At 45.7% G+C, this 22217-nt stretch overlaps 3 protein-coding genes across 6 annotated transcripts; 1 reads left to right on the forward strand and 2 right to left on the reverse strand.

Moving 5' to 3' along the window:
- Positions 1 to 344: 344 nt before the first annotated feature.
- On the forward strand, positions 345 to 9851 carry LOC128750676 (cytohesin-2-like). 2 transcript variants are annotated; one of them, XR_008413185.1, is made up of 15 exons: positions 345 to 1237; positions 1578 to 1701; positions 2370 to 2428; positions 2538 to 2602; positions 3022 to 3088; positions 3982 to 4100; positions 4204 to 4284; positions 4350 to 4462; positions 4947 to 5095; positions 5175 to 5286; positions 5629 to 5705; positions 5776 to 5847; positions 5921 to 6069; positions 6353 to 9244; positions 9344 to 9851. XR_008413185.1 is itself a non-coding variant. In XM_053851093.1 (14 exons), exons 2-14 carry the CDS (start codon positions 1611 to 1613, stop codon positions 6450 to 6452), a joined length of 1254 nt encoding a protein of 417 aa, XP_053707068.1. In that variant the 5' UTR covers positions 345 to 1237; positions 1578 to 1610; the 3' UTR covers positions 6453 to 9275. The 2 variants fall into 2 exon arrangements, 1 of the variants encoding a protein (XP_053707068.1); XM_053851093.1 differs by lacking the exon at positions 9344 to 9851 and having other exon boundaries at positions 6353 to 9275.
- fam83fa (family with sequence similarity 83 member Fa) lies at positions 6775 to 16529 on the reverse strand. Its single transcript, XM_053851035.1, has 5 exons — positions 15911 to 16529; positions 12018 to 12185; positions 11046 to 11167; positions 8843 to 9606; positions 6775 to 7414 (listed from the first exon to the last, which is right to left on the reverse strand). The coding sequence occupies exons 1-5, from the start codon at positions 16379 to 16381 to the stop codon at positions 7362 to 7364; spliced, it is 1578 nt and encodes a 525-aa protein (XP_053707010.1). The 5' UTR covers positions 16382 to 16529; the 3' UTR covers positions 6775 to 7361.
- A 523-nt stretch (positions 16530 to 17052) lies between these two features.
- On the reverse strand, positions 17053 to 21698 carry grap2a (GRB2 related adaptor protein 2a). 3 transcript variants are annotated; one of them, XM_053851152.1, is made up of 9 exons: positions 21681 to 21698; positions 21458 to 21576; positions 20800 to 20862; positions 19190 to 19312; positions 19031 to 19122; positions 18805 to 18924; positions 18038 to 18227; positions 17842 to 17958; positions 17053 to 17664 (listed from the first exon to the last, which is right to left on the reverse strand). In XM_053851152.1, the coding sequence occupies exons 4-9, from the start codon at positions 19265 to 19267 to the stop codon at positions 17485 to 17487; spliced, it is 777 nt and encodes a 258-aa protein (XP_053707127.1). In that variant the 5' UTR covers positions 19268 to 19312; positions 20800 to 20862; positions 21458 to 21576; positions 21681 to 21698; the 3' UTR covers positions 17053 to 17484. The 3 variants fall into 3 exon arrangements, with proteins under 3 accessions (XP_053707127.1, XP_053707126.1, XP_053707128.1); XM_053851151.1 differs by lacking the exon at positions 21681 to 21698 and having other exon boundaries at positions 21458 to 21606; XM_053851153.1 differs by lacking the exons at positions 21458 to 21576; positions 21681 to 21698 and having other exon boundaries at positions 20800 to 21405.
- Between the last annotated feature and the right edge of the window lie 519 nt (positions 21699 to 22217).

The raw sequence follows: 22217 nt of genomic DNA on the forward strand, positions 1-22217 counted from the left end.
TGTGTCCAGTGCTTTGGTGTCCTGCTGTCACAAATTGGCCCCATCCTTTGTCCCCTGGACGACTGGAAACATTCCAGCTGTCTTTGAGAGCGCCGTTAATGAATTCATTCTCAGGTCTCCTCACTTTCCTTTCATGCTCATGAGGTGTTCCGGGTTCGAGCTGAGATGGCTCTTGTGTTCCATCATGACCATGGCAGATGATGTCACTCCTGTCCCAATGTCCATAAAGTGAATTGGTCTTTGTTACGTCACTCGAATTTTCCACCCAGCCAAGGCTCCTACTCTTACTACAAATACAAGTAGTGATGAAGACACGTTCAACAGCTCACTACCTCAACAATAATTCAATCACAACTGGAAGTGCAACAATGCCTCCACAAATACGACTCTACTATTGTGACAAGTACTTGCCGATCACAATGATAGCACTACCACAACAAACACTGCACCAAGAGCTTCTACAATTATGAGCAATATAAATCCTACATTGTCTTTAATTACTGTGAATACTTCTTCCACAAGAACTACATAGTCAAGGCAACTTCTCTATTAGTTGTACAACTAGCTGCAGGTGCTATGGCGAATACACTGTAAACTACAGACCCTTCTACTGCTGGTACACTGGACTACAAGTACTGCACTACTACAAATAGCAGGACTGCATCTCCTCTAACCTCCGTAATGCTATTTTAAGTACAAAAACAACTAGGGTACTTTTAGGTAAAAAAACAATCTCCCATGGAGTGTGCGACCATGTGCTCACGCTATTTAAACAAGCAACTGCATGTGACGCTGTAATTGCATGAGAGCAGCGTGAAGCAGGTGATGCTGGTCCCCTCGGCAGAGTTGCCCACTCACTAAACTTAAATAGCTCCACCATTATTATCTCTCACCTGTCAACAGCCATCGTCGCCATAGCAACTGGACAAAACACGGGGACCTTGGAGCAAACAGTGTAGATGAATTTCAAGTCAAGCTGTAGAAGAAAATCGACAGTGAATCAGCAGCTTCATCCAAGAAAGTTTTCAATGCTGACGTTTTGTCAGGCAACACTCGAGCGTCTCAAGTCTGCCGGGATCTGTGTGAAAGTTCAAAGCGTTACCACCACTGGAGATGAAGCCCAGTCACTGTGTGATGTACTGTACCGCTTCCACATGGAGCCTTAGCTCTCCAGTAGAAAGAAGCAAAGAAAATGAGTGAAATCCACAACGAGGGATAACTGAAGGAAGGACTTCAGGTGAGCAGGAGACTTGAGTTGACTCCGCTGTGAGTCCCAGTGACAAGTGATCGTCCTGAGCAGTGCCCAAGAGAACAGACTGGAAGTGTACATGCAAAATAAAACCAAAATAAAAATATAAAATAAAATAAAATTATCACCAAATGGCTAAATAGAGGAAGTATTCATAATCAAAAGTTTTGTACTCTCTACTAAACTTCATCAGTAATACATTTGTGAGGAACTACAAGTTTGGCCGATGACATAAGTATTTGTCTTGTCTTGTCTCTCTATCACATTGTGTGATCATCAACCATATCATTAAGTTCAGCCCCTTATGTAACGCTCTTCCATCCCTCAGACGCTACAAGTCCTTGCACTTCGCGTCATCGTCATGAAGAGACTCTGCTTCCTGTCGAGACCGCAGTATCTCTGCATCAACAGCATGGAGCCACGGCGCAAAAGCAGCTTCCTCTGGGGGAAATGTGAGTCCACGCTTGAATACTTTGTTGTTATTTTAACATCATGTTCTCTTCCTACTAATGTGCAACAGTGATGGAGGCCAGCGCTATATTTCAATCTCAACGCGACAGTTAACATGAGGACTGGTGGCCTCTCCACTCGCTGCCAACCACAGATGTGAAACCTGTAAATTGAGTCTTAAAATATACACACAGTATATGCTCCTTGTGCTTTCATGGGTTTACGTAGGGCACTCTGGTTTCCTCGCAAAGTCCAAAAACCTGATAATACATGTGTTTGCTGGTGTGTAGATAAAGATAGGCTACATTATTTGGGGTTCCCTTGCGGATTCTGGGGTTCAGAGTTGTTGAAATGCGGCATGTGATGGCCTGGAAAGCTGTCCAGAGTGTCCCCCGCCTCTTGCAGTGGTATAGCCGGGATAGACTCAAAACTGCTTTTCATATATTTGGCACCTTCGCCTTTTAAAAAATGGCCTTCTGTGAACACGTCTCTGTGTTTCACAGTATGATTCATTCAATTGTGGCGCTCTCCTTTGCTGTCGGAAGTTTTGAGGCAAAAGTTTTCAATGGTTCAAAATAAACTTCAAACAATGAGCTCATTAGCTGTGTAATTATCACTCTCAGAACCTACAAATAAAACTTGTGAGACCTTTGCGTTTTTGTCTTCACAGCTCCTCTCAAAACGACTGCAGTGGCGCCAAAGACCGTCGAGTTCTCGGAAAACTTTCAGGTGAATTTATCCTTCAGTGGACAACAACACGGCCGTGTGATTATTTTTAGAGACCCGTCTGGAGCGATGAGCAGCACTTTGTCCAGAGGTTTAACACTTTCTTCCACAGAGGCTGCGGCTGGAGATCAACGAGCTGATGGCCGAAATCCAAGACCCTGAACCAGAGAAGCATATGTGAGTCGGAGTGACCTGCTCCTCATTGATATTGGGAGGCAACTACAATCATCCCTCACCTCAGCGCCCCCTAGGATCATCAATTATCTATTGTGCAGACAATAAAAACTGCATTAAAAGACGCACCCTGAGGCTTTGAATGTAGCCATTAACTCAGCAGTGCTATCAAACACTATCTCCAGTTCTCCGCCGCTAATAAGTCTGGATCTGTTTATCCAAATTCATTCAGGACAAAGCTGAAAACAATTTGATTTGAATCGAAAAGATGGCTTAGATAGAGAAGGTGATTTGTGATTGTGGAATGCTGGTAGGTTGCGGTGGAGAAAAAAGCTGAGCTATGAGAGACTCTAGTTATGCTTCTCCAGATTGACCAACCTAATATGACTTGAGTTGTAGAATAATTGTATCTCCTTTTGCAGCAAACATCTCTTAAGATACAAACAACTTCTATATGGAAAGAAGAAATTCAACATGGATCCCAAATCAGTGAGTGTTTCCCCCAGATGGGGACATTTACGCTACAATTTCCTTGAACCAGCGAGACAAGATGGAGTCAGATGAGTGATTGTGATGTCAGAGAGCAACAGATGAGAGAAAACCACATCCTCTTCTCTGAAGTGCAGCCGAAGAACCACTTCACCGAGGCCACCTCCGGCTTGCTGCGTCCGAGCCCCGATTCGCTTGCAGAGGAACTCTGAGTGGAATCTGCCTTTAGAGAGAAGGGTGGTCTCCGCACACACTCCCTCACATCCTTGAGACTTCTCTTTGTTTAACAGTAAACTGTTTCTCCCGGCAGAGGAGAATCATACTTGAAGGAGCGCTCTCATTGATGATTCTTTTTTATTCCACGCCAGCTGAACGAAACCTTGTCACGACCCAGTCAAAGCCACGGACAGTATCGTTCACTTGAGCGGGAAACCTCTGTGTGTCATCAACACATGATGACACATCTCAGAACACGCAGTTAGCAAGTTCTAAAAGCTTTAGTGATGATGATTTTGGACGGCGCAGCGGCCATTTCTGTAGTCCTTGTCACCTTTTCTGTTTCTACAGCACAGGTTTTTGTGCAGGGCGGCCATTTTACTAACTATAGTAACTTAGGAGTTTCTGAGATCTGAATAAAAAGTAATCCTTTGAGAAAAATTTCTATTCTGCCCTTTACAGGAGGCGCTGCACACGTGAGCAGTTTCTGTCGATAATCAAGCTGTACCAAGGACATATTTACAGTCTACATTCAGGATGAGATCGATCGTCATTTTATCGGGGACGTAGCATTTCACAGAGAAAAACGTGACTCTTTCTGTTCTTTGTGTTGCAGCGAGATGAGATTTGTGTTTATGGGCCCATGTTCATATCAACAACTGTGCTCCATGTTTCAGGGAATCCGCTACCTGGTTGACAACCACCTTCTGGACTGGCAGGCTGAGTCCATCGCTGAGTTCCTCTACAAAGAAGAGGGACTGAACAAGACGGCCATCGGACATTTCCTGGGAGAGAGGTGGATTTCCTGCTTCATTTCTTTGATCGATGTGAACAGAAATAGTCTTGTCGTGTTGAGGGTTTGTTGCTCGCCGTCAGTTAAAGGAGTCTTTTCCTTCCAGAGAGGAAATGCATCTGGCAGCAATGTCAGCGTTTGTGGCTCTTCACGAGTTCTCGGACCTGAATCTGGTGCAGGCGCTGAGGTTTGTGGCTCAGACATTTGGTTGAAGTCCACCTCCTGATGGTAGGCACGTGTTGTATCATTCAGGCAGTTTCTCTGGAGCTTCCGTCTTCCAGGAGAAGCTCAGAAGATCGACAGGATGATGGAGGCGTTTGCGTCACGCTACTGCGACTGCAACCCTGGAGTCTTCCAGTCCACGGGTGAGGATACAATCCTGTCACCATCTCACTCTTCACTTACATCAGTGCGTCTCAATTGTGCGCCCCTCCAAGAAGAAGTAAACGTTTCGTACCCCCAAACACTCGGCCACCTCTGTAAATAGTATCATTTGTCGATAAAATTATTATAAGCACACCTCTGCAAAACATTGTATCGTTGTTAACATAACATAAAGAAAAGGAAAAAAGAAAGTAACATAGATCAACTTACAATAAAAAACAACTTTATTAACATTGTTTTTGTCTGGAACAGAAAAGACTTAAAGTGCATCAATTGGCCTGAAAAAAAAAAAAAAAAACCATGCACGGATGTGCAATTACACTTTATTCTAGAACAGCAAGAAAGTATGCTCTGATATCCATTTTTTGGCTGCCAAACTAGACCAAGACCAACAGACAGACAAGTATTGCTCGGACTGAAGCGTCCTGTGACGTCGTCATTTTGACATCAGTATCTTGGTGACAGACACCTGCTACATCCTGTCCTTCTCGGTCATCATGCTCAACACAAGTCTCCACAACCCAAACGTGAAGGACAAACCCAGCCTGCAGCGCTTTGTCTCGATGAATAGAGGCATCAACAACGGCGAGGACCTTCCCACCGAGCTCCTCGCGGTCAGCAACAATCGCTCTGTCTGGTTATATTCTCACTTGCTTCCAGCACAGTCACAAGTATCACGTTTTTCTCATGCAGAAACTGTACACAAGCATTCGCAGCGAGCCATTCAAAATCCCAGAAGACGACGGGAACGATCTCACGCTCACCTTTTTTAACCCGGACCGGGAAGGCTGGCTCCTGAAGATGGGTGAGGCGACGCGTCGCAGACTCCCACAACAGAGACTGACTGAGCTCATTCCCGTGACGTCTGCTAGACGTGTGGGTTGAGGAGGTTCACCGTGTTGAAGAGAGAAGGGGCCGGGAGGAAGGGTGCAGGAGGTCAGTGGAGATAGAATAAAGGAAGGGTCTCCAACACCAGGGTGAGACGGTCCCAGGACTGTGCAAACAACAATCATCCATCTGGGTTTGGACAAGAACGCGACGAATAAAACACACAGCTAGTCACCTTCACTGCAGACTTCAACAATGTTGTTTGTTAGACAGGATGTTAGTATTTTCTTCAGGAGCCTCACAACCTTCTTCACTACAGGAGGACGAGTGAAAACGTGGAAGAGACGCTGGTTCATCCTCACAGACAGCTGCCTCTACTACTTCCAATACACCACCGTAGGCCACTTTTCTTCTCATTCTTGGCATCATCTGGAGAATCAGGGTTGACTTCTGTTCCCTGCACCAGGACAAAGACCCGATTGGGATCATTCCTCTGGAGAACCTCTTAATCAAAGACGTTCAATACACCAGCAAGCCGGTGAGCTGATCCATTCTCCATCACGTGTGGCGAGGTTGAGGTCTTTAACTGAGGTCTCTGTTGCTGCTCACAGTTCTGTCTGAAGCTGTACAACCCCAGTGGTCAGAAGATCAAAGCCTGTAAGACGGAGAACAGAGGTCGAGTGGTGGAGGGAAAACACCGCTGCTACAAGCTTAGCGCCGCCAGTGCGGATGAGCGGGACGACTGGGTCAGAGCCATCAGGTGAGAGCTGCTGCTCATGGGTCCTCAGGTTCCTTCAGATCAGAGAAGAGACCTGTGATCTGGTTTCCATGGCAACCGTCACTGAATGATGGATACTTCAACAATTATTCTCACTTTTACAGTCCATTAAGACACTTCACAGACAGACAGGACGCTTTAGCGTTCCACGGCTCCAGAGTTTGACCATGATGTTGTATAACGAAGAACGTCTAGACAATGTTAGCAACAGATGGTTGACTGTAATTCAGTTCTGAGTGATTCTGCTCCTCATGTGGGACTTCAGGTCGAGTGTCTCCAGGAATCCATTCTACGACCTGGTTTCTGAGCGGAAGAGGAAAGTGGTCAGCAGCAGCGGTGAAGGGTCATCTCAGCAGGAAACCTGAATCAGGAAGTGGTTTTCTTTTTCACTTTACAAGAGTCTCTTTGACATCACTGTCGCACTTTGACGGCACAGCTTTACAAACATTCGCCTTGAGATGCTTTTAATAATCATATACATCACGTGGATGAAGAACTGGATATAATTCCGAGTGATTGTTTCGATGAAATGTCATAAATCTTTTGACCAAAAGGCGGCGCTGTTTGCTTGAAAGTAAAAATGTCTGCATGACGTCTCACGCGACTTTGAACCCGCATAAATAATATAATAACTCACTTCAAAAGCAAAAAGCACAGCTGAATTAGTTTATTTATCATTGACCATAGTTTCTTTTTGATGCACATCTTCAAAATGGAAAGGAAAACACAGCTGTTATTGAAGCCTCCTTCCAAATCATGTTGTTCTTTCACTGAACTTTCATGGATGAAATATCACACTGCGAGTGACGTAAACCAATTTCAGTTTTTGAAACTTTAAAGGTGCATCAGCATTTATGCAACGTCAAATGTGAGATTTAAGAAATGGCCTGAAATGACGGTTAACGCTTTAATCAAGGTTCATGTGGATTGAAAGTTTGTTAAACACACGAATAATTGTTGAAAAATAAGCAATAAAAATTATGCTAAAAACAGTCAGGAGTAGAAAAGGTTATTATAAAGCATATTGATACAACAATTGTTTGACATGAATTCAACAGATTTCGACGGAACTTATCGTAATAAAAAGTCCAAACAAAGACTTCAGTCGATGTACGAGACCTGTCAGTCTCCGTGGCGACCAGCAGCGAGTGTGATGTTACGGCTGCTCAGCTCAGTCCGAGCGCTGGCAGCTGTGAACAGTATGGTCCGCTTTCCTGTGACAGTGCTCATTCCCATCATGCTCAGCTGTGTTTCGTGGATGCTGTTTGACTTTGTCACGATTGAATACAATTCCTCTTCTGTTGCCGTTGCCGACGGTTATGGAATCCTGTTGGCAGAAACACAAACATAAGTCAAATGAGAAGTGCAAGCAGTGATGTGATGTGATCTGATGTTTATCCGACTCTTGAGAAGGAGCCTGTGTTGTTACATCCTCCAGTGCGTCAATATTTATCCAGCCCGAGATGGAAATCTGATGAAAGTACAGTGCTGTAACAGGTTTTTAATCTGCTCCTCTCTTTTCAGAACTTAAACGCTTAAACGGCACTTGAACATGAATGAAATAAAGAAACTTCTGCAGCATCACCCTCGGCCCACCTGTCGAGTTTTCATTAGCATTGTAGCTATTTTCAGTTGTTTGTTTTCCCTGCTAATATTTAGGAGCTGACCTTCTCAATTTGACTAACAAGCTCTCAGCATTGTTTACAGCTAATATTAGCTTGTCCCTTCTGTGCTCTTCTGTTCGCTGCATTTTACCTTATTACAGTTTTTTACGCTTTTTTTTCTTCTTAGATTTCCAGTACGACTTCTTGGGAACATTTGAAACTACTCAAGTGGTTTGCTTTATGTGTGTTACCTCCAATATCTTTACAGCCTGGCTTTCATGTCTAATTGCTAACCTTGTTTTAGCATTTTCTTTTTGCTTCTGTTTGCCACTTTTCCAGCCCAAGCTTCCCAGTTTACAAGCTTATGTCAGCTAATCTATCTTGTTGACCTACACTTGGAAACTCCCTGTCTTTGTTAAGTAACGCGAGCGTTTCCTTCTCTCGCCATGTGCTAGCCTCTGCTAGCAATGATAGTCATCTTGGCAGTTCAACCCAACAACTTTAGCTCTTAATTACTCATGTTTTCCTCCTCTACTTCACTGTTGCTGCTACTGTTCCATCATGTCTCTGTCACCAATTGAACTTTTTCTTTACTCTTGCCAGCATTTTATCCTCTCTTAGTTGCCTTTTTGCCTATTGTTCACTCGTGTTTACAAAACGTATCACCTGTTCCGACTTTAATTGACAAGCCGTTTGACCATTTGGCTTTTGTTAGGACTCTTTGTAAATCTGAACAAGCCTTTATTCCTGTTTGGCAGGCGCAGTTGGTGTCTTTGGGTTACGTCTCAGCCATTGTTCCACAGCTTGCACTGTTCCCTTCCCCCAGGATATGTGCCAACATTCGTATTTATTTGGCCTTGATGTTTCTTGTTTTTAGGCCACTACTTTTCCAGTTCTGTCAGGTGTTTCAGTGTCTTTCTGCATTTAGAAAAGCTTGAGAAAGCAGACTTTTCTCTTCTCTAATTTTGGCTCATGTTTACAAACTGCTAGCTTTTGTGTGACTGCATTTGTGTGTTGGCTTCCGGGAGCCAGCAACGCCCTGAGATATCAAGCGGGGTCATATTTTTCTTTGCTTATGAGCGAGTTGACTTTGCTCCACGTGTTTCTTTTCTTGGCTTCCAGTTTCACAGGCAAAAACATTTGGTTCTTACTGTCTTCGTCTCCCGTGTTGAGGATCTGCATGGACATGCTCCTCTGGATGGGTTTGGAGGGTTTCTTGGGTCTGGGTTTGAGCGGAGCCAGCTTCTCGTTAGCCTCGAACAAGTCCTCCGGCTCGTGTTTTGCCACGCCGTTCGTTTCCGGAACTCTATGCTTTGGAGGCGGAGCTGTCTGCGTGACCACGCCCTCCACTATTGTCTCTGGATTCTGATTGGCGGCTCGATTTCTCAGGAAGTGCCTGAAGGAGCTACGTGGTTTCTTAGCATTGTCCAGCTTCTTCACACCACCCTCCACGTCCTCAACCCCAGGAGGTGAGCTGGGACTCAGTGGGGGGACTGAGTCCTTCTCCTCCACACTTGGGTTCTTTTCGTTCCTCTCATCGAACTCGTCCTCCAGTGAGTCCCTCGCCATAGACAAGTCTTGAAGGGATTGTGTTCTTCCCATGCTGTTCCCGAACACTAATGAGTACTTTGGATTGTGGTACTTGTGTGCAGGGACCTTCATGTCGACCTGCCTCGACTCCCCAACAGACACCTGGAAGCGAGACGTGGAGACCGGGAGTGTCCGAACGGGTTCCACTTTAGGCTTCCTGACTGGCGTTGGTAGAGGAGGCTTGGTGATGTTGAACTCCCTGTAGAGGTCGACTTGATCTGACACGGCGTACAGCTCCCGGAAGTCATTGTCAAAGAAGTCGACGATCTGTCCCGTCATCACAGTGATGGTGTTCCGGTCCATCCGAGAGGAAGTCCAGGTGAAGCTGAGGAGAAGAAGAGGAGCGTGAGCCAAGCGATACGGACAGACAAGTGTCAGCCTCATGTTTCTCATTGGTTTCACATGATGCAAGACGGCACTGAATGAAAATAATAATGAGGTCACCAACACTGCGGCTGTGAAGCAACAGTTGGTGTTTGACGTTCAATCTCCACTGCCTCCCTCCCTTCATTCATAGCCTCTCCTCAAACATTGACACAGCACTCAGCCTCTCCTCTCGTCCACAGGTGGTCGGCTCTCTTTGGTGTTTGATTTTGTGCTTAATGAGGCCTAGATCTCCACATTTATCACAGTGTCACGTCACCACTCAGGAGAGTTAAGTACACCAACGCAGCTACACTGAAACATCGGTCAACTCACCGGGGAGGGGAAAAACATGCGGTAGATCTGAGTGTTAAAACGGAGAGTGTTTCTTATCACGCGCAAAATGAGTCACTCAATGGACTACACAGAGAGGACGTCACCTGAAGACGCCTTTGAGCAGAGCAGCATGAGCTCAATACAAACATGATTAAACCAACATGTCAAACTCTAACTAGATTGATCTATGTTTATTAATCACAGACTTTCTTTAAGCTTGTTTTCTGCCTCAAAAAAGAGAGGAAAATCACTGATGACGTGTCCAGGTTGCACCATGAGGTATATTATCCTACTTATACTGGGAAACGTTTTTATTTAAAACACAAAACCACACGTTGGGGCTTTCCTTATTTATTTATTTAGAGTATGTGTAGAGTTTCTCTCTCTCTCTATACATATATATATCTATATATATATATAGATATATATATACACATTATATATATATATATATATATATATATATATATATATATACAGAGAGAGAGAGAGAGCTACAACTGTACTTCATTTGCATAATACCAATATAATTTCTGTCAATCTTCACGCGTAAGGTGGTGAGTTAACATATGAAGTTTGACCTTGGGAAGCTGTCATTTGCACTTACAAGTAGCCGCAGGACCGTTGAGTCACCACGACAACAGTGTCCATAAAAACATTCTTGCTGTGCTACTGCGGTTAATTACAGCCTGTGTAGTCATTACGGAGTTAATGATTTTATGTTCTCCGCTGACAAGCCAGTGCCTTAATTCTCTTGCTGATGCAAGTTTGGTTTCACACAAACAAAAACATCTTGAGGATTTTAAAATTTGGAAGGGAGGAAACCGTTTAACACCCACACTATCTTTAGGTGTTCTGGTTTGGGAGAGTCGTCTGAGGTCAGGTGATTTGTTGGGGACTGATAGTGAGGCAGGAAATTTCGTCTGAGAATCGATGTTTACCGCACCTTGAAACATGGTCAACATTCTGAGAGACTCGCCCCGACTCTTGCTATAAGATGACATCACAATACTGCAGCGGGTTTATCCTAACTGCAGCAGCCACCGACACCTGGACTTGGCTCACCTGTACGAGCCGAACATCACCTTCTCTCCGTCCACCAGCATGTACTTGGAGCACAGGCTGCCGGGCAGTTTGCCGAACGACAGTGCAAGTCCGGCGCCTCTCACCATGCGCACACGCAGGTTCTGCAAAGACACACTCTCTTGGTTAAACAGTGGCTGACGTGAGCAAACGCTGTCATGAACGACCTAGTTCAGCTCTTCAGCAGCATCCCACGGAAGTGAGGCTGAAAACAGAAAGTCACATGTGTTTACTTAAGGGGCAGATACAATAAACCAGGCGAGAGAAAGAAAAGCTGTGGACACACTGGGAGGAGGATCCCCGCCGCCACCGAGCTTCAGGTTACACCCAGTGGTTGGGTTCTCAGGCCCCGCCAGCCTTGTGTGGATGAAGTAAGAGTAACAGAGCCGGCTGTAACGCTGAAAGGCTGAAAAGGCCTTTCGCGGCCGGATCAGATGACGGCAACCAGGCCGGAAGATGTGTCCCGGCTCCCCAGGATAAGGTTGAGATGCTGGAGATTAGATGCTGCTGCTTCATCTCTGCCCACTTTCTTGTTCAGCTGGAGAGAGTTTCAAGCTGGTTCAGAATGTTTCCGGGCCAGATCCACACAAAGAGGCCAAAGAAATTTTAAACCAGTCAAGATCAGAAAGGAGTAGATCAGAGGGGCACCTCATGTGGAGAAGTGGGGGTCAGGGCAAAAAGAGGATGACAACAACCAATGACGAAATGACCTGAGGATGATGACGAAAGTGAAGGGGTGATGACGACAGTTCATGCCCTGTAAAGAGTTCTGTCATCAGTTTGTCTTCTGCTTTTTAAATATTTGTTTACCATCCACTCATTTGTAGAGTAAATGGTAAACTGTTATTTAGACAACAAATATTTTCACCCCAAAAAAATTGGAGATGATTGGAGATGAAGAGAGGGAAGTCTGAACATCTACGCTGCCCCCTCGACCTGATGCTCAGAACTCACCCGGAGATGAACGGCGTTGATCTGCAGGCGACTGCACATATCCAGGAAATAGGGAACTCCTCGCTCCTCCAGCACGGCGTAGACGGCCACCCCGCGTCTGGACGAGGCGTCCAGCAGGTCCTGCAGGATCTGGAGATCTGTGACAAGGTCCATGACGATGGCCACGACCTGCAGGTGACGCACACTTCTTACTCAACAAGAAACAGGATTCTTATTTCAAAGTATTTCTTGGGAAAGTGCAGATATTTCTGACTCATTGGGAACTGAACTGAAACGTCACACCTTGTGATTCCTGCAGGTGAAGTGACTGACTCAACACGCCTGATGACACAGATCTCTGCGAGGTGAAATTACCGTCGACGATAACGATTAAATGAGAACTTGTTCTTCCAGCCTGGTGAAGAAGCTACAACCGCCGCAACATCCGCCATTATGTTCCTTTGTCTTGGAGAGCAACAAATCATCCTGGCTGTGTTTATTCTCGGACGATCCCTTCAACAATGTCTGTCAAAACCATCTCAGTCACATGACTCTTTGTTCACCTTTTTACACCCGAACACATGCTCCACAACAATCGCTTTGGTTCCATCCTGGTAACTACAAGCAGACTTCCTCCCACAAGACCCGTGATTGACTTTTATCTGCGCAACAATCCATTCTTGAGTCAAAAGTCTTGAACCTGTCTCTTTCCAGACCTTGGAACTGCTGGTCTCTCTCACCTTCAATCGGACTGACGTTGATCTTAGTTCCTACCAGCCCCTGAACACCATTGTTTTGGTCAGCTGGTCAAGCTCCTGACTCCAGTTCAGTTATCACCCCCATAACCTATGCTCCCTTTTCAGGTCCGGATCTTGTATTCCCTCTGACTCATAACATAATAAAACATTTTATTTCCTCGTGACTTCATAAGTTATGATTTATTGCTTGTGAGTCTACACATTGACACGGACATTGTCAGAAAAGTAGTAAAAATCACTTGCTGAGTGGGAGAGATTGAATTTGACATTTTCTTTGGCACAAGCTGAGACCTCTTACAGTGTGTCTGTCAGCAAATATAGCGGGAACTATTTAAACTTGGCAGCTGTTCAGAAGTGGATGATTAAAACACCTGGGGCAATAATGTTATCAGATAATTTCCACTGTCAGGACGCTCAGCTCGCTTCTGTATACTGACAATAAACCAGACTAGCTCATCTGTTGACTACTGGTGCAAGCTACGAGCTAAGGTAGCGGTTGCCATTTGGACCATTGAACTCTATCAATACATTGAATGGAAAGTTTGGCGCATTCATGTCGAGGAGATGTGGCCTGGAGATATCACCCATCAAGGCTCTGACGTGCTAACATGCGAGAGCTCGCGTTAACACCTGCAGACATTTCAACGCTACAGCCGCCTTTAATTCGCTCCTTGTTCAGACTTGTTCCCAGTCATCAGACGTCCTGGTCCAGTAGAGATTCAGCACGTCCAGTCTCTTGTTTTGACCCATGTCTTTGAATGAAAATGTTGTAGTTCTAATTCAAACCACGGGTTAGAGTGTAGACCAAAATGATCCGAGTGTTTTCTAGACTGAAATCCTGGTCAGCCCAGAAGATTCCGGGTCTTCTTGTGAGCAGCCTGAAAGATTGTCTGGTGAGCTCCATGTAGTCACTTGAGACTTGGTTCATCCAATCTAAGAACAATCTTAACCTCTGAAGGTGGTTAGGTCTAGACGTTTTGTGGTCTTCTATAAGTATCCTGAAGCTCAACCTTATGATCTTAGAGCTGTTCAAGTCTCTACTCTTTTTCACTCAGGTTTATTTTGTGATCGTCTTCTTGAACAAAAAGTCTTCTTTATTCTGTCTTATGTGCTTCTACTGAACACTCGGGAGGTGACTTTCTTACTGCTAAGATTCCACCTGAGAGAGACAGAACTGCATTGTCCATGAAGATACTTTCAACAGTCAGTTGCCTTGTAAACGAAAGGCACTTGGTTTCTGTTGAGATGAAGCGGTGGCTCAGTAAATATTTCGGCTGCAACGGTGGCGCCAAATTGTTACAAACTCACACAACACACCTCATGAGCAAACTGTGAGACTTGGACCTGCTGGAAGGATTGACAGCTCCGTCAACGGTCCACTGAGGACTGCGACGCAGGGAGGAGAAGCTGGAGGGCCGGCTGAGGGACGAGATGTTGGGGGAGGCTGACTCACACGAACATCTCTGCGGCAAGTCTTGATATGAACTTGACATTTCCATGAGTCAGCTTGTTAAGACCTGTGTGGTGCAGCTGCGACCAGGAGAATCCTCCCTGGTGTTTATTTATGAGTTTGAATGAAAGAACGATGAATCGGAGATTAGCGGATCACGCCGCAATAAAGGATTCTACTGATGAGGAGCAGAATCAGGCAGTGTTTGAGTGGGCGGAGTCAAAGTCCGTTCCACGAGCAACTCCAAAAAGGAGCTTGAGCAAGATGAACACCGCTAGTAACCCAGTACCGTGTGCTAACCAGTTGTGCCGCGACATTATGATGTCACGCTCGCACTGGTCAAGTTGGGTAGAAGATGAGAGCTTCAAGATCCCAACTCCACTGGACGCTTCCAGAACCAGAAGAGTTCCAGAGGATGAAGACTTGAATGGACGGAATGTGGAACAAGGAGGTCAGCAGTATAAGGTCACCGGGGTCAGCGTGTGAATGTAAAGGTCAGATTCTCCAGCAGCAGACAGGCGTCGAGACCTGTGAGCAGAGGGGACTCGAATCCAATCCCGATCGGCTGCTTCCTCCTCATTAACATATCGGACGCTGCCTTCCTTCTGACTGAGCTCCGTCATGTCTCCAGTTAATTGGGCTTCACCGAACATGTTGGGGCTCGACTTTGCTCCGCTCATTAAAACGGAGCGGACAGGTTTCTGACTCAACGTGACGTTGATGCCAGCACGTTCCAGACCTTCCACCAAACACGGTCATGAGCAGATGGTGACGCCAGCGGGCACATTCAGGATCAGAGCTGGGATAAACAGGTGCGAGTGATCATCTCGAGCGCTCGTAGTTGCACAAACTAGAAGACCCGGGAGGTCAACAGACATCGACCCAGTATTTCATCGTTTCAGTCAGCGAGGACAATAAGAGCTCTGAGGAAAGGAGGCTGATATGACGGTTGCTCCGGCCACAAACTTGTAGAGAAACTGATATCCACTCTGGGGGGTCTCCCGTGGTCACATGACCTCCAGCAGCCGCCAATTGTGTGTGTATGTGTGAGTGCGTGGGTCAGTGAGTTCCAACATGAGCTGGTGCTGCTGATCCACTTTACTGCCATCGTAAAAGGCTCAAAACAGTCAACTCAGCGACTGACCAGAATGGTGATGAATTTTTATATAATAGTGTAAACATGTATGTTCCCCCAGACCCCATCAGTTGCCAGGATTATTATCGTTTTTTTACTTTTTCTTCAAAAGATTTTCATTTACAAGGAACATTTTTGTGGTCCTCATTGTTTTGCGTCAGGTTTGTCATTGAGTTTTTGTTTATTTCATTTTTTGTGAACTTTTTTCACTCTCTTTTTCTATTGATGGTTTCTGTCTGTCACTCATCTTTTTCCTTTTTTCTCTTGTCATAATAGTCTCAACTTCAGTTCACAGTGAAACCTAACAGCTGACTTGAAGGTTCAAGGACAGTGTTTCTGTATTTATAAATACATAACGCTTTAGCAGTGGTCTGTTAGTTGAAATATTGAAACGGCGAGTTTGGATTTTCGTTTTCAGAATATGGACGCAAAATGCATCTTATGCAACCGCTGACTGTCAGTGGACTGGACCCTGAGGAACCCAATAAAACCTTCTGGTTGTGAAGAAATAAACATCTCCAGTGGCTTTATGTAAGTGCAGCTCGGTTCCGTGGGTTCTGCAGGGCGGTACCTTGTGGGACTCCTGGATCAGCCTCCTCACCACCTCCTTGATGTGCGGACCCGGTTCCTTGGGCGGATGAGTGAACACAGACACCCGGGTCACCCCCTTGTAGAAGCCGCTGCTGCCCGGCCAGCCGATGTCCAGAGACGGAACCTCGGTGTCGGACATCTGCGGCCAGTAGGTGGAGTGGACCCCGGAGTCCGCGCTGGACGACGCTTTGGACTTCTCCTGCTCGGCCTCGGAGTCGCTGTCCGTGTCGTACTCCTGGAAGGTCTTACGGATGGTCTTGACCTCCCGGGCCGACAGGAAGTCCCGGGTCTTGTCCTCCTGCAGCCGCATCTTGAAGGCTCCATCCCCGCCGCGCACCAGTTGCTCCAGCGCCGCCCGTTGCTCCTCGCTGTAGTAGAACTCCGGACTGCTCTCCGGGATCTTCTCATTGACGTGCTCCTCGTCCAGACACACCACCTGAGACTCGGCCATGACTCGGTCCTGGTCCACGGACCTGCCAGCGACAGTGTGGACACCTGATCCAGGTGAGGCGGCAGGTAGGAGCTGGGGGCGGAGCCGCTTTGCATCACGCTAGCAATGAGTCACACTACTTCCGGTTAGTGCTTCAAAACAATTGGTTTTAAATGAACGCCAGCTCAATATTCGTTTCCACTTAACTTAACAGAAACAGTTCACATACTTGCAACTTCAAATCTAGAGATTTGGAATGTGTTTGCATCCGTTTCGTTTTGTCTCATGACTCATCATCATGATTCAGTTGAAGGTGGTTGAGTCACTAGCTTACCTGATCTACAGTCAATAAGAGTAGTTTGCCTGAGTCATCACAAAAAAAAAAAAAAAAAATCAAACATTTTTATGTCTTAAAGCGCAAACTTGTGTTTTGTGTCTTAATTTATTAAATATTTAAAACATAAGCTAAACTAAGTCACAATGCTGAATAGATAAATCTTCTCACTGTTTCTTTTTCAACATTTCACCTGAGTTTTAATTCGGTTTTTTTTATAATGGCCATGTTACTTTTCCTGGACTCCTTTGTTTTATTCTGAAAACGGGCGTCTAACTTCCCGTTGGTACTCCACGAGCCACACGAACCTTTTCTTCTTCGAAAAATAACAAATGCCGCGGCAGAACCTTTATTGTCATAAAAGAGGTTGGAAAACCTGCAGCAGTCACACAGTTATAAAATAAGGTTTAAAAAAGAGAAGCGACTAGACGTATAAATGCTGAGCTCGTCTGTACAACAACACAAGTTTCTCAGGAATAAACGCTGCATGTCTGCCTCCAGTCACTCGCAACGAAGAGTCAGTCGGTGCCTGACACTTCTGTTCAAATCAAACTGTATTTTCACATTCTAAATGACTTTCTCCACAGATTAAATGTCAACATTTGTGTCACTCTGACTTTAAATCCAAACGCCACTTGACTGCGACAGAACTGGTTTCAGACGCGGCAGCTCTCGGCTTGAAGGCAACAGCGCCCTCTCACGGGAACTAGGAGCAACATCAGGAAGAGACTCGAGTCCAGCTGAGCCATGTGACGGATCATCTCAGTGCGGTCGCGTGTGGTCGTGGCGCTCACAGCGGCTTGGTGTAGTTGGCCGGGAAGTAGCCGCTCTTGCCGCGGAGCCGGCCCTTCCACCAGGAGGCGTCAGAGCGGTCGAACACCTCGATGATGTCACCGGCACAAAAGCCCAGCTCGTCGTCTTCCTCCACGACGAAGTCGTAAAGAGCCATCACACGAACGTTGGCTGACCTCTGAGAGGAGGAGAGTCGGGGAGAGTTCTCGTCAACAAGCTGCAGCGCAAACGAGCGAACTTTGAAATTGGAGTCCACTGCCCCCTCGCGGTGTAAATTCCAACTACAGGAATCCTTCTTCTATTTGTGGTGACATTTGCTCACCGTTCCTCTCCTCGACTCGATGAGTCAACCAACCTGAGGCAGTGGCATTGTTTCAGACTTGTATGGTGGGTTTAAGGGCACGCTGACGGGGCTGCTCCTCCCGACAGGTCCGATGGTGGAAGGACGCTTGTCCACGTCCACCCTCTTGGTCTGGAACACAGACAGGATCCAGCAACACTCTGACTGAGTTCAGCAATGACAGGGTGAGGGTGACGTGGTGAGAGCAGACCTGCTGGAAGGGCGGCGTGGCCCGACAGTCCGGACTCCCATCATTCAGGTAGATCTCTCTGGTTCTGGATACGGAGTTGGTCTTGTAGAATTGGACCAGTTTGTTCAGAGAGCTGAACTTATCGGACCACAGGTAGTACTGACCTTGACGGTCCCTCATCACCTTGAAGTGCTGGACGTCCAGCTCGTGCCTGAGGAGACTCACATCATCTAGTGGCACATTTTCTCTCTCCTCATCCTAACATGCATTCATTCATCTACTTCTCCTACTATTCATTTATATATTAATGCATTCATTCCTCGTTCAGCTTTTCATTCATCCATTTGCTGAACCATTAACCCATTCACTGAATCCAAGCATGCATTCATTCATTCATTCATGCATTTGTTTGCACTTATTTCTCCACCCATCTATGCATTCATTCAGTCATCCTCCTCACCATGTACACATTTATTAATATATCCAACAATACATTCATTCATTCACCATCCAACCATTCATGTATTTACCTTACCATGCATTCAATCATTCATTCATGAATTATTGATTTACCATCCATTGGTGCTCACTCATCATATAGCCATAAGCTCATGGAATTTCCAATAACTCACCTTATCTTCCTTCCAGACATCATTCATTCATTCAACCAACTGGCTCATGCAGCTCACTCCAGTCCTCCATTGCTTCGCACTGATCCATCCAACCACTTATCCACTCATGATGGCACTTTCTTCACCCCTCTGCGTGCTCATCCGTTCGTCACTCACTTGACAGAGATGGAGAAGTCCCCAGGAGAGCTCTGACAACCACGGATGACAAACTCTCCCACCTTCTTGGTTGCCAACAGATTCTCCGCTGCACCGCGACTGGCATTCTCCCGGAACCAGCTGCACAGTTTTGAAAATAACTAAATATAATATGGTGACCACTAGGGGCCCCTGCAAGGTAGTAAAAAAAAACTGGAAACATGAAGAGGCAAGCTGAGGGCCTCACCTCGGCTTCTGCATCTCAATATAGTTCTGAGGTACGAATCCCTCATTCCCATTCATCTCAGCCTTCATCCAGTTCTCCTCCCGGCTCAGGATCTGCTCCCAGGACAGAGTCAGAGTCACAGCCTCAGAGGTGCATCTGGGAAACTGGAGCGCCGCTCACCTTCAGCGTGTCGCCTTTCTTGAAGCTGAGTTCTCCGGCGGACGAGGCCACAAAGTCGTACTTTCCTGTGGCTTCCATTGCAGCTGAGGCTGAGAGGAGTTCGACAACGAGACGACCAAAGCTCTGCAAAGGATTCAAGAGCACACTGTGATGCAACTGAACCCACACATCTTCCGTCTCGCAAACATGCACATAAGTACACAACCACAGCATCAACACAGCCATGCACAAAGACACACATGGACCACAAACTCGCACTTAAGGATGAGAGACAGACTCAAGCTCTCACCCACACAGACTGACACACACTTGACATGACATTTCACAACATACACATGAACACATCATTAGGAACACACAACACAATTTTCACTGAAATCACAACAAATGAACAAACACACACACATTCATTTCAACGCATGCAACACACACTTATAAGATCAAGACAATGATTTTTGACAAATATTTAGAGCCACTCTAACACATTGCAGTGACCACAGGAACCAACACACGACACCAGTCCTTGCAAGACACTCTGACACGCACACACACACACACACACACACACGCACACACACACACACACACACACACACACACACACACACACTCAGACTTCTCCGTGACTGGAAAACTAGATTTCATATTTAGGAACTTCCTCCTTCACACGCAAACACACAAACACAGCACAAGCTCTCTTGACTCCCCAGCCCCACGCTTCTCTCTTATCTCTCCATCAGTGACGGATGTGGGGAGCACGGCGCAGGCTGCAGCTGCAGAGCACGCACAGATCACCCGTTCACCCAAGTCACATCAGCACCTCCCCGCGGCAGTCATACAGGCCAATCAATACATACGTTGAAATGAAAGAATGATAAATGAATCATATCTTTTTTTTAAATCTAACGTTAGCAGTGATGATTTTATACTACCGAAAAACAGGAACTCAGATAAAATAAGAGAAGTAATAAATACGAGGTGAAAGATAAGAAAATGAATATTCAAAATTTAAACCAAATTCAAGGGTCATTTCAACGAAATGGCCAAATATAATAACGTTTATTCGACGCTGAAAAATGAGAGCTGACAAATGCGCGCAACAATTTTACAAGCAAAAACATGAACAAAACGAATGAAATCATTTCTCTGGTTAAAGTGTAAAACGGCGGCCCAGTTCCAGTGTGCGTCTTCAGAGGAAGACAGCAGCTGTCAGACAGACGCAGACCTGCTCCACGTGTTGAAGGAAGGGAATCGGCTCATTGGATTTCTCATTTGTCGGCCGCTTGTTTGCGACGACTGAGCGTGGCGCCTTCACATCACACCACTCCATCACACGCTCATCACTGCCGGTAACACCACTTCCCCAAACCAACGCGATAGAAGACGGACGACTCAAGTCAGTGGACAAGACGATGTTCTGCGACTGAGACCATGTTTCAGGACCAGTCCAGGACCACAGCGGGGACATCAGTTCAGTTCGCACGTGAAATGTTTGGCGACTAAAGCGTTAAAAAAAACGTCGTATTTTACAGACATCTATAGTCAGAAATCCTTGGCAGTGAACTTGAAAATTTCAACTGACGTTTGGCTCAGTCTGATCGCGGCCTTACCTGTTAACAGTTTCCGGAGTTTATTTCAGAACCTGCCTCGCGCTCGTTTCTTGTAAATTCATGCTGGAGAACAAAAGCACAAAACACGAACAAATGCTAGTTTTATTCTGTTCTTCGCAGGAACAAAAAAAGGTGAAGCAGAGTATCGGCAACTTGTTCCGACGTCTGCATCGGATGCTGTCGACTGACAGGAAGTGGAGCCTTCAAAGTAAAATACTGGATGTGCGCGTGTGAGTGGGCGCCCACATCCGGTGTAAATGTCAAAGTAAAACGATGATAAGGGTGGTGATCATGATTGTTGTAATGATCAATAATTTTGTTGTATTTTTAGTATGAACATTTAAGAAATGTAAAATACCAGTAAAACTACTAATCTGAACAGCTACCTCCTCATAAAATTAAAAATGATTATTTACCAGGAATACTACTCAACAGCTCACCCCTCTATACTACGCATTACACTGATATGCATCCAATTACTGGAGTACTACTATAAATAATAAATAAATAAAATACTATAAATAGTATTATACCTGTGAAAGCTGAAATTCATTTATTTTTGACATTTAGACAGAGTTGTGGACCTGTTCGTTGATCATTTCACTCGCTAATAAAAGTATATTTCATCTGAGAGACTGTGCAGAAAGATTCAACTCACCTGATTCCAGAGGACACGATTCTCAATAGGTCAAATTGTGTCGCAGAAATCAGCACAGCGTTCAGTTGTTTGATCAGCGACACGAACAGTTTTGTTCCGTTAACATCCCATGAAGTCCCCTTAGTCAGAAACGTAGTCAGGAAACAAAAGCGTTGTCAAGCCATGCATCATTGTGCAGTAACAGACCCCAAAACCACAGGAGCTGCAGATCAAGTTCACTCACATCCGCCTGAAGCGACTGGTGAAGCTGCAAGTGACGGGAGAAACCGCCAATGTTGTGATGAGCTACTGCGCCTTTTGCTTGTCTTTATTTACGCCAGAATGTTCTCTATGAAGATCGAGAAACAAAGTACCATTTTAAAATGAATAGAATCTGTCTATTAAAAATCAAAAATACAGCTGATGTCATCGTGGGTGTGCGTGTGTGATCAGTTACCCTCTGCAGCCACCAGGCGTCCCCACGCCGCCTCTTTGTCGCCGTATATCTGACCAAACCAGAGTGTATGTTCATGTCGAGGAGCCCAAAGTCAGAAGTTAGTCGAGTGTTTACATCATGGAACCGCTAGATGTCTCTATTTGACATCAAAACAGCTTCTCCACTTGACGCCACCTGTTTTTATCGATAACGTCAGTTTCAATTTTTTAAATATTTTTTGGCGATTTTAGCCGAGAATTTCCAGTGCCGTCAGCAGTGGTGAGGTCCTCACAATGGAGTGGACACGTGAGGAGGTGACTGTGTGTGGGTCTGGCCCCGCCCTTC

Source organism: Synchiropus splendidus, chromosome 19, assembly GCF_027744825.2.
Source record: "Synchiropus splendidus isolate RoL2022-P1 chromosome 19, RoL_Sspl_1.0, whole genome shotgun sequence".
NCBI lineage: Eukaryota > Metazoa > Chordata > Actinopteri > Syngnathiformes > Callionymidae > Synchiropus > Synchiropus splendidus.

Excerpts from the sequence above, each read along its gene's own strand:
- LOC128750676 (XM_053851093.1), top strand. The coding sequence starts at position 1,611 with ATGAAGAGACTCTGCTTCCTGTCGAGACCGCAGTATCTCTGCATCAAC. Across the intron at positions 2,429-2,537 it reads AGTTCTCGGAAAACTTTCAG|AGGCTGCGGCTGGAGATCAA; the intron begins GTGAATTTATCC and ends TTTCTTCCACAG. Across the intron at positions 4,463-4,946 it reads TGGAGTCTTCCAGTCCACGG|ACACCTGCTACATCCTGTCC; the intron begins GTGAGGATACAA and ends TCTTGGTGACAG.
- grap2a (XM_053851152.1), bottom strand. The coding sequence starts at position 19,267 with ATGGAAGCCACAGGAAAGTACGACTTTGTGGCCTCGTCCGCCGGAGAA. Across the intron at positions 19,123-19,189 it reads AGAAAGGCGACACGCTGAAG|ATCCTGAGCCGGGAGGAGAA; the intron begins GTGAGCGGCGCT and ends TCCTGGGAGCAG. Across the intron at positions 18,228-18,804 it reads GACTTCTCCATCTCTGTCAA|GCACGAGCTGGACGTCCAGC; the intron begins GTGAGTGACGAA and ends GAGTCTCCTCAG.
- fam83fa (XM_053851035.1), bottom strand. The coding sequence starts at position 16,381 with ATGGCCGAGTCTCAGGTGGTGTGTCTGGACGAGGAGCACGTCAATGAG. Across the intron at positions 12,186-15,910 it reads TGATCCAGGAGTCCCACAAG|GTCGTGGCCATCGTCATGGA; the intron begins GTACCGCCCTGC and ends CGTCACCTGCAG. Across the intron at positions 9,607-11,045 it reads GTGATGTTCGGCTCGTACAG|CTTCACCTGGACTTCCTCTC; the intron begins GTGAGCCAAGTC and ends TCTTCTCCTCAG.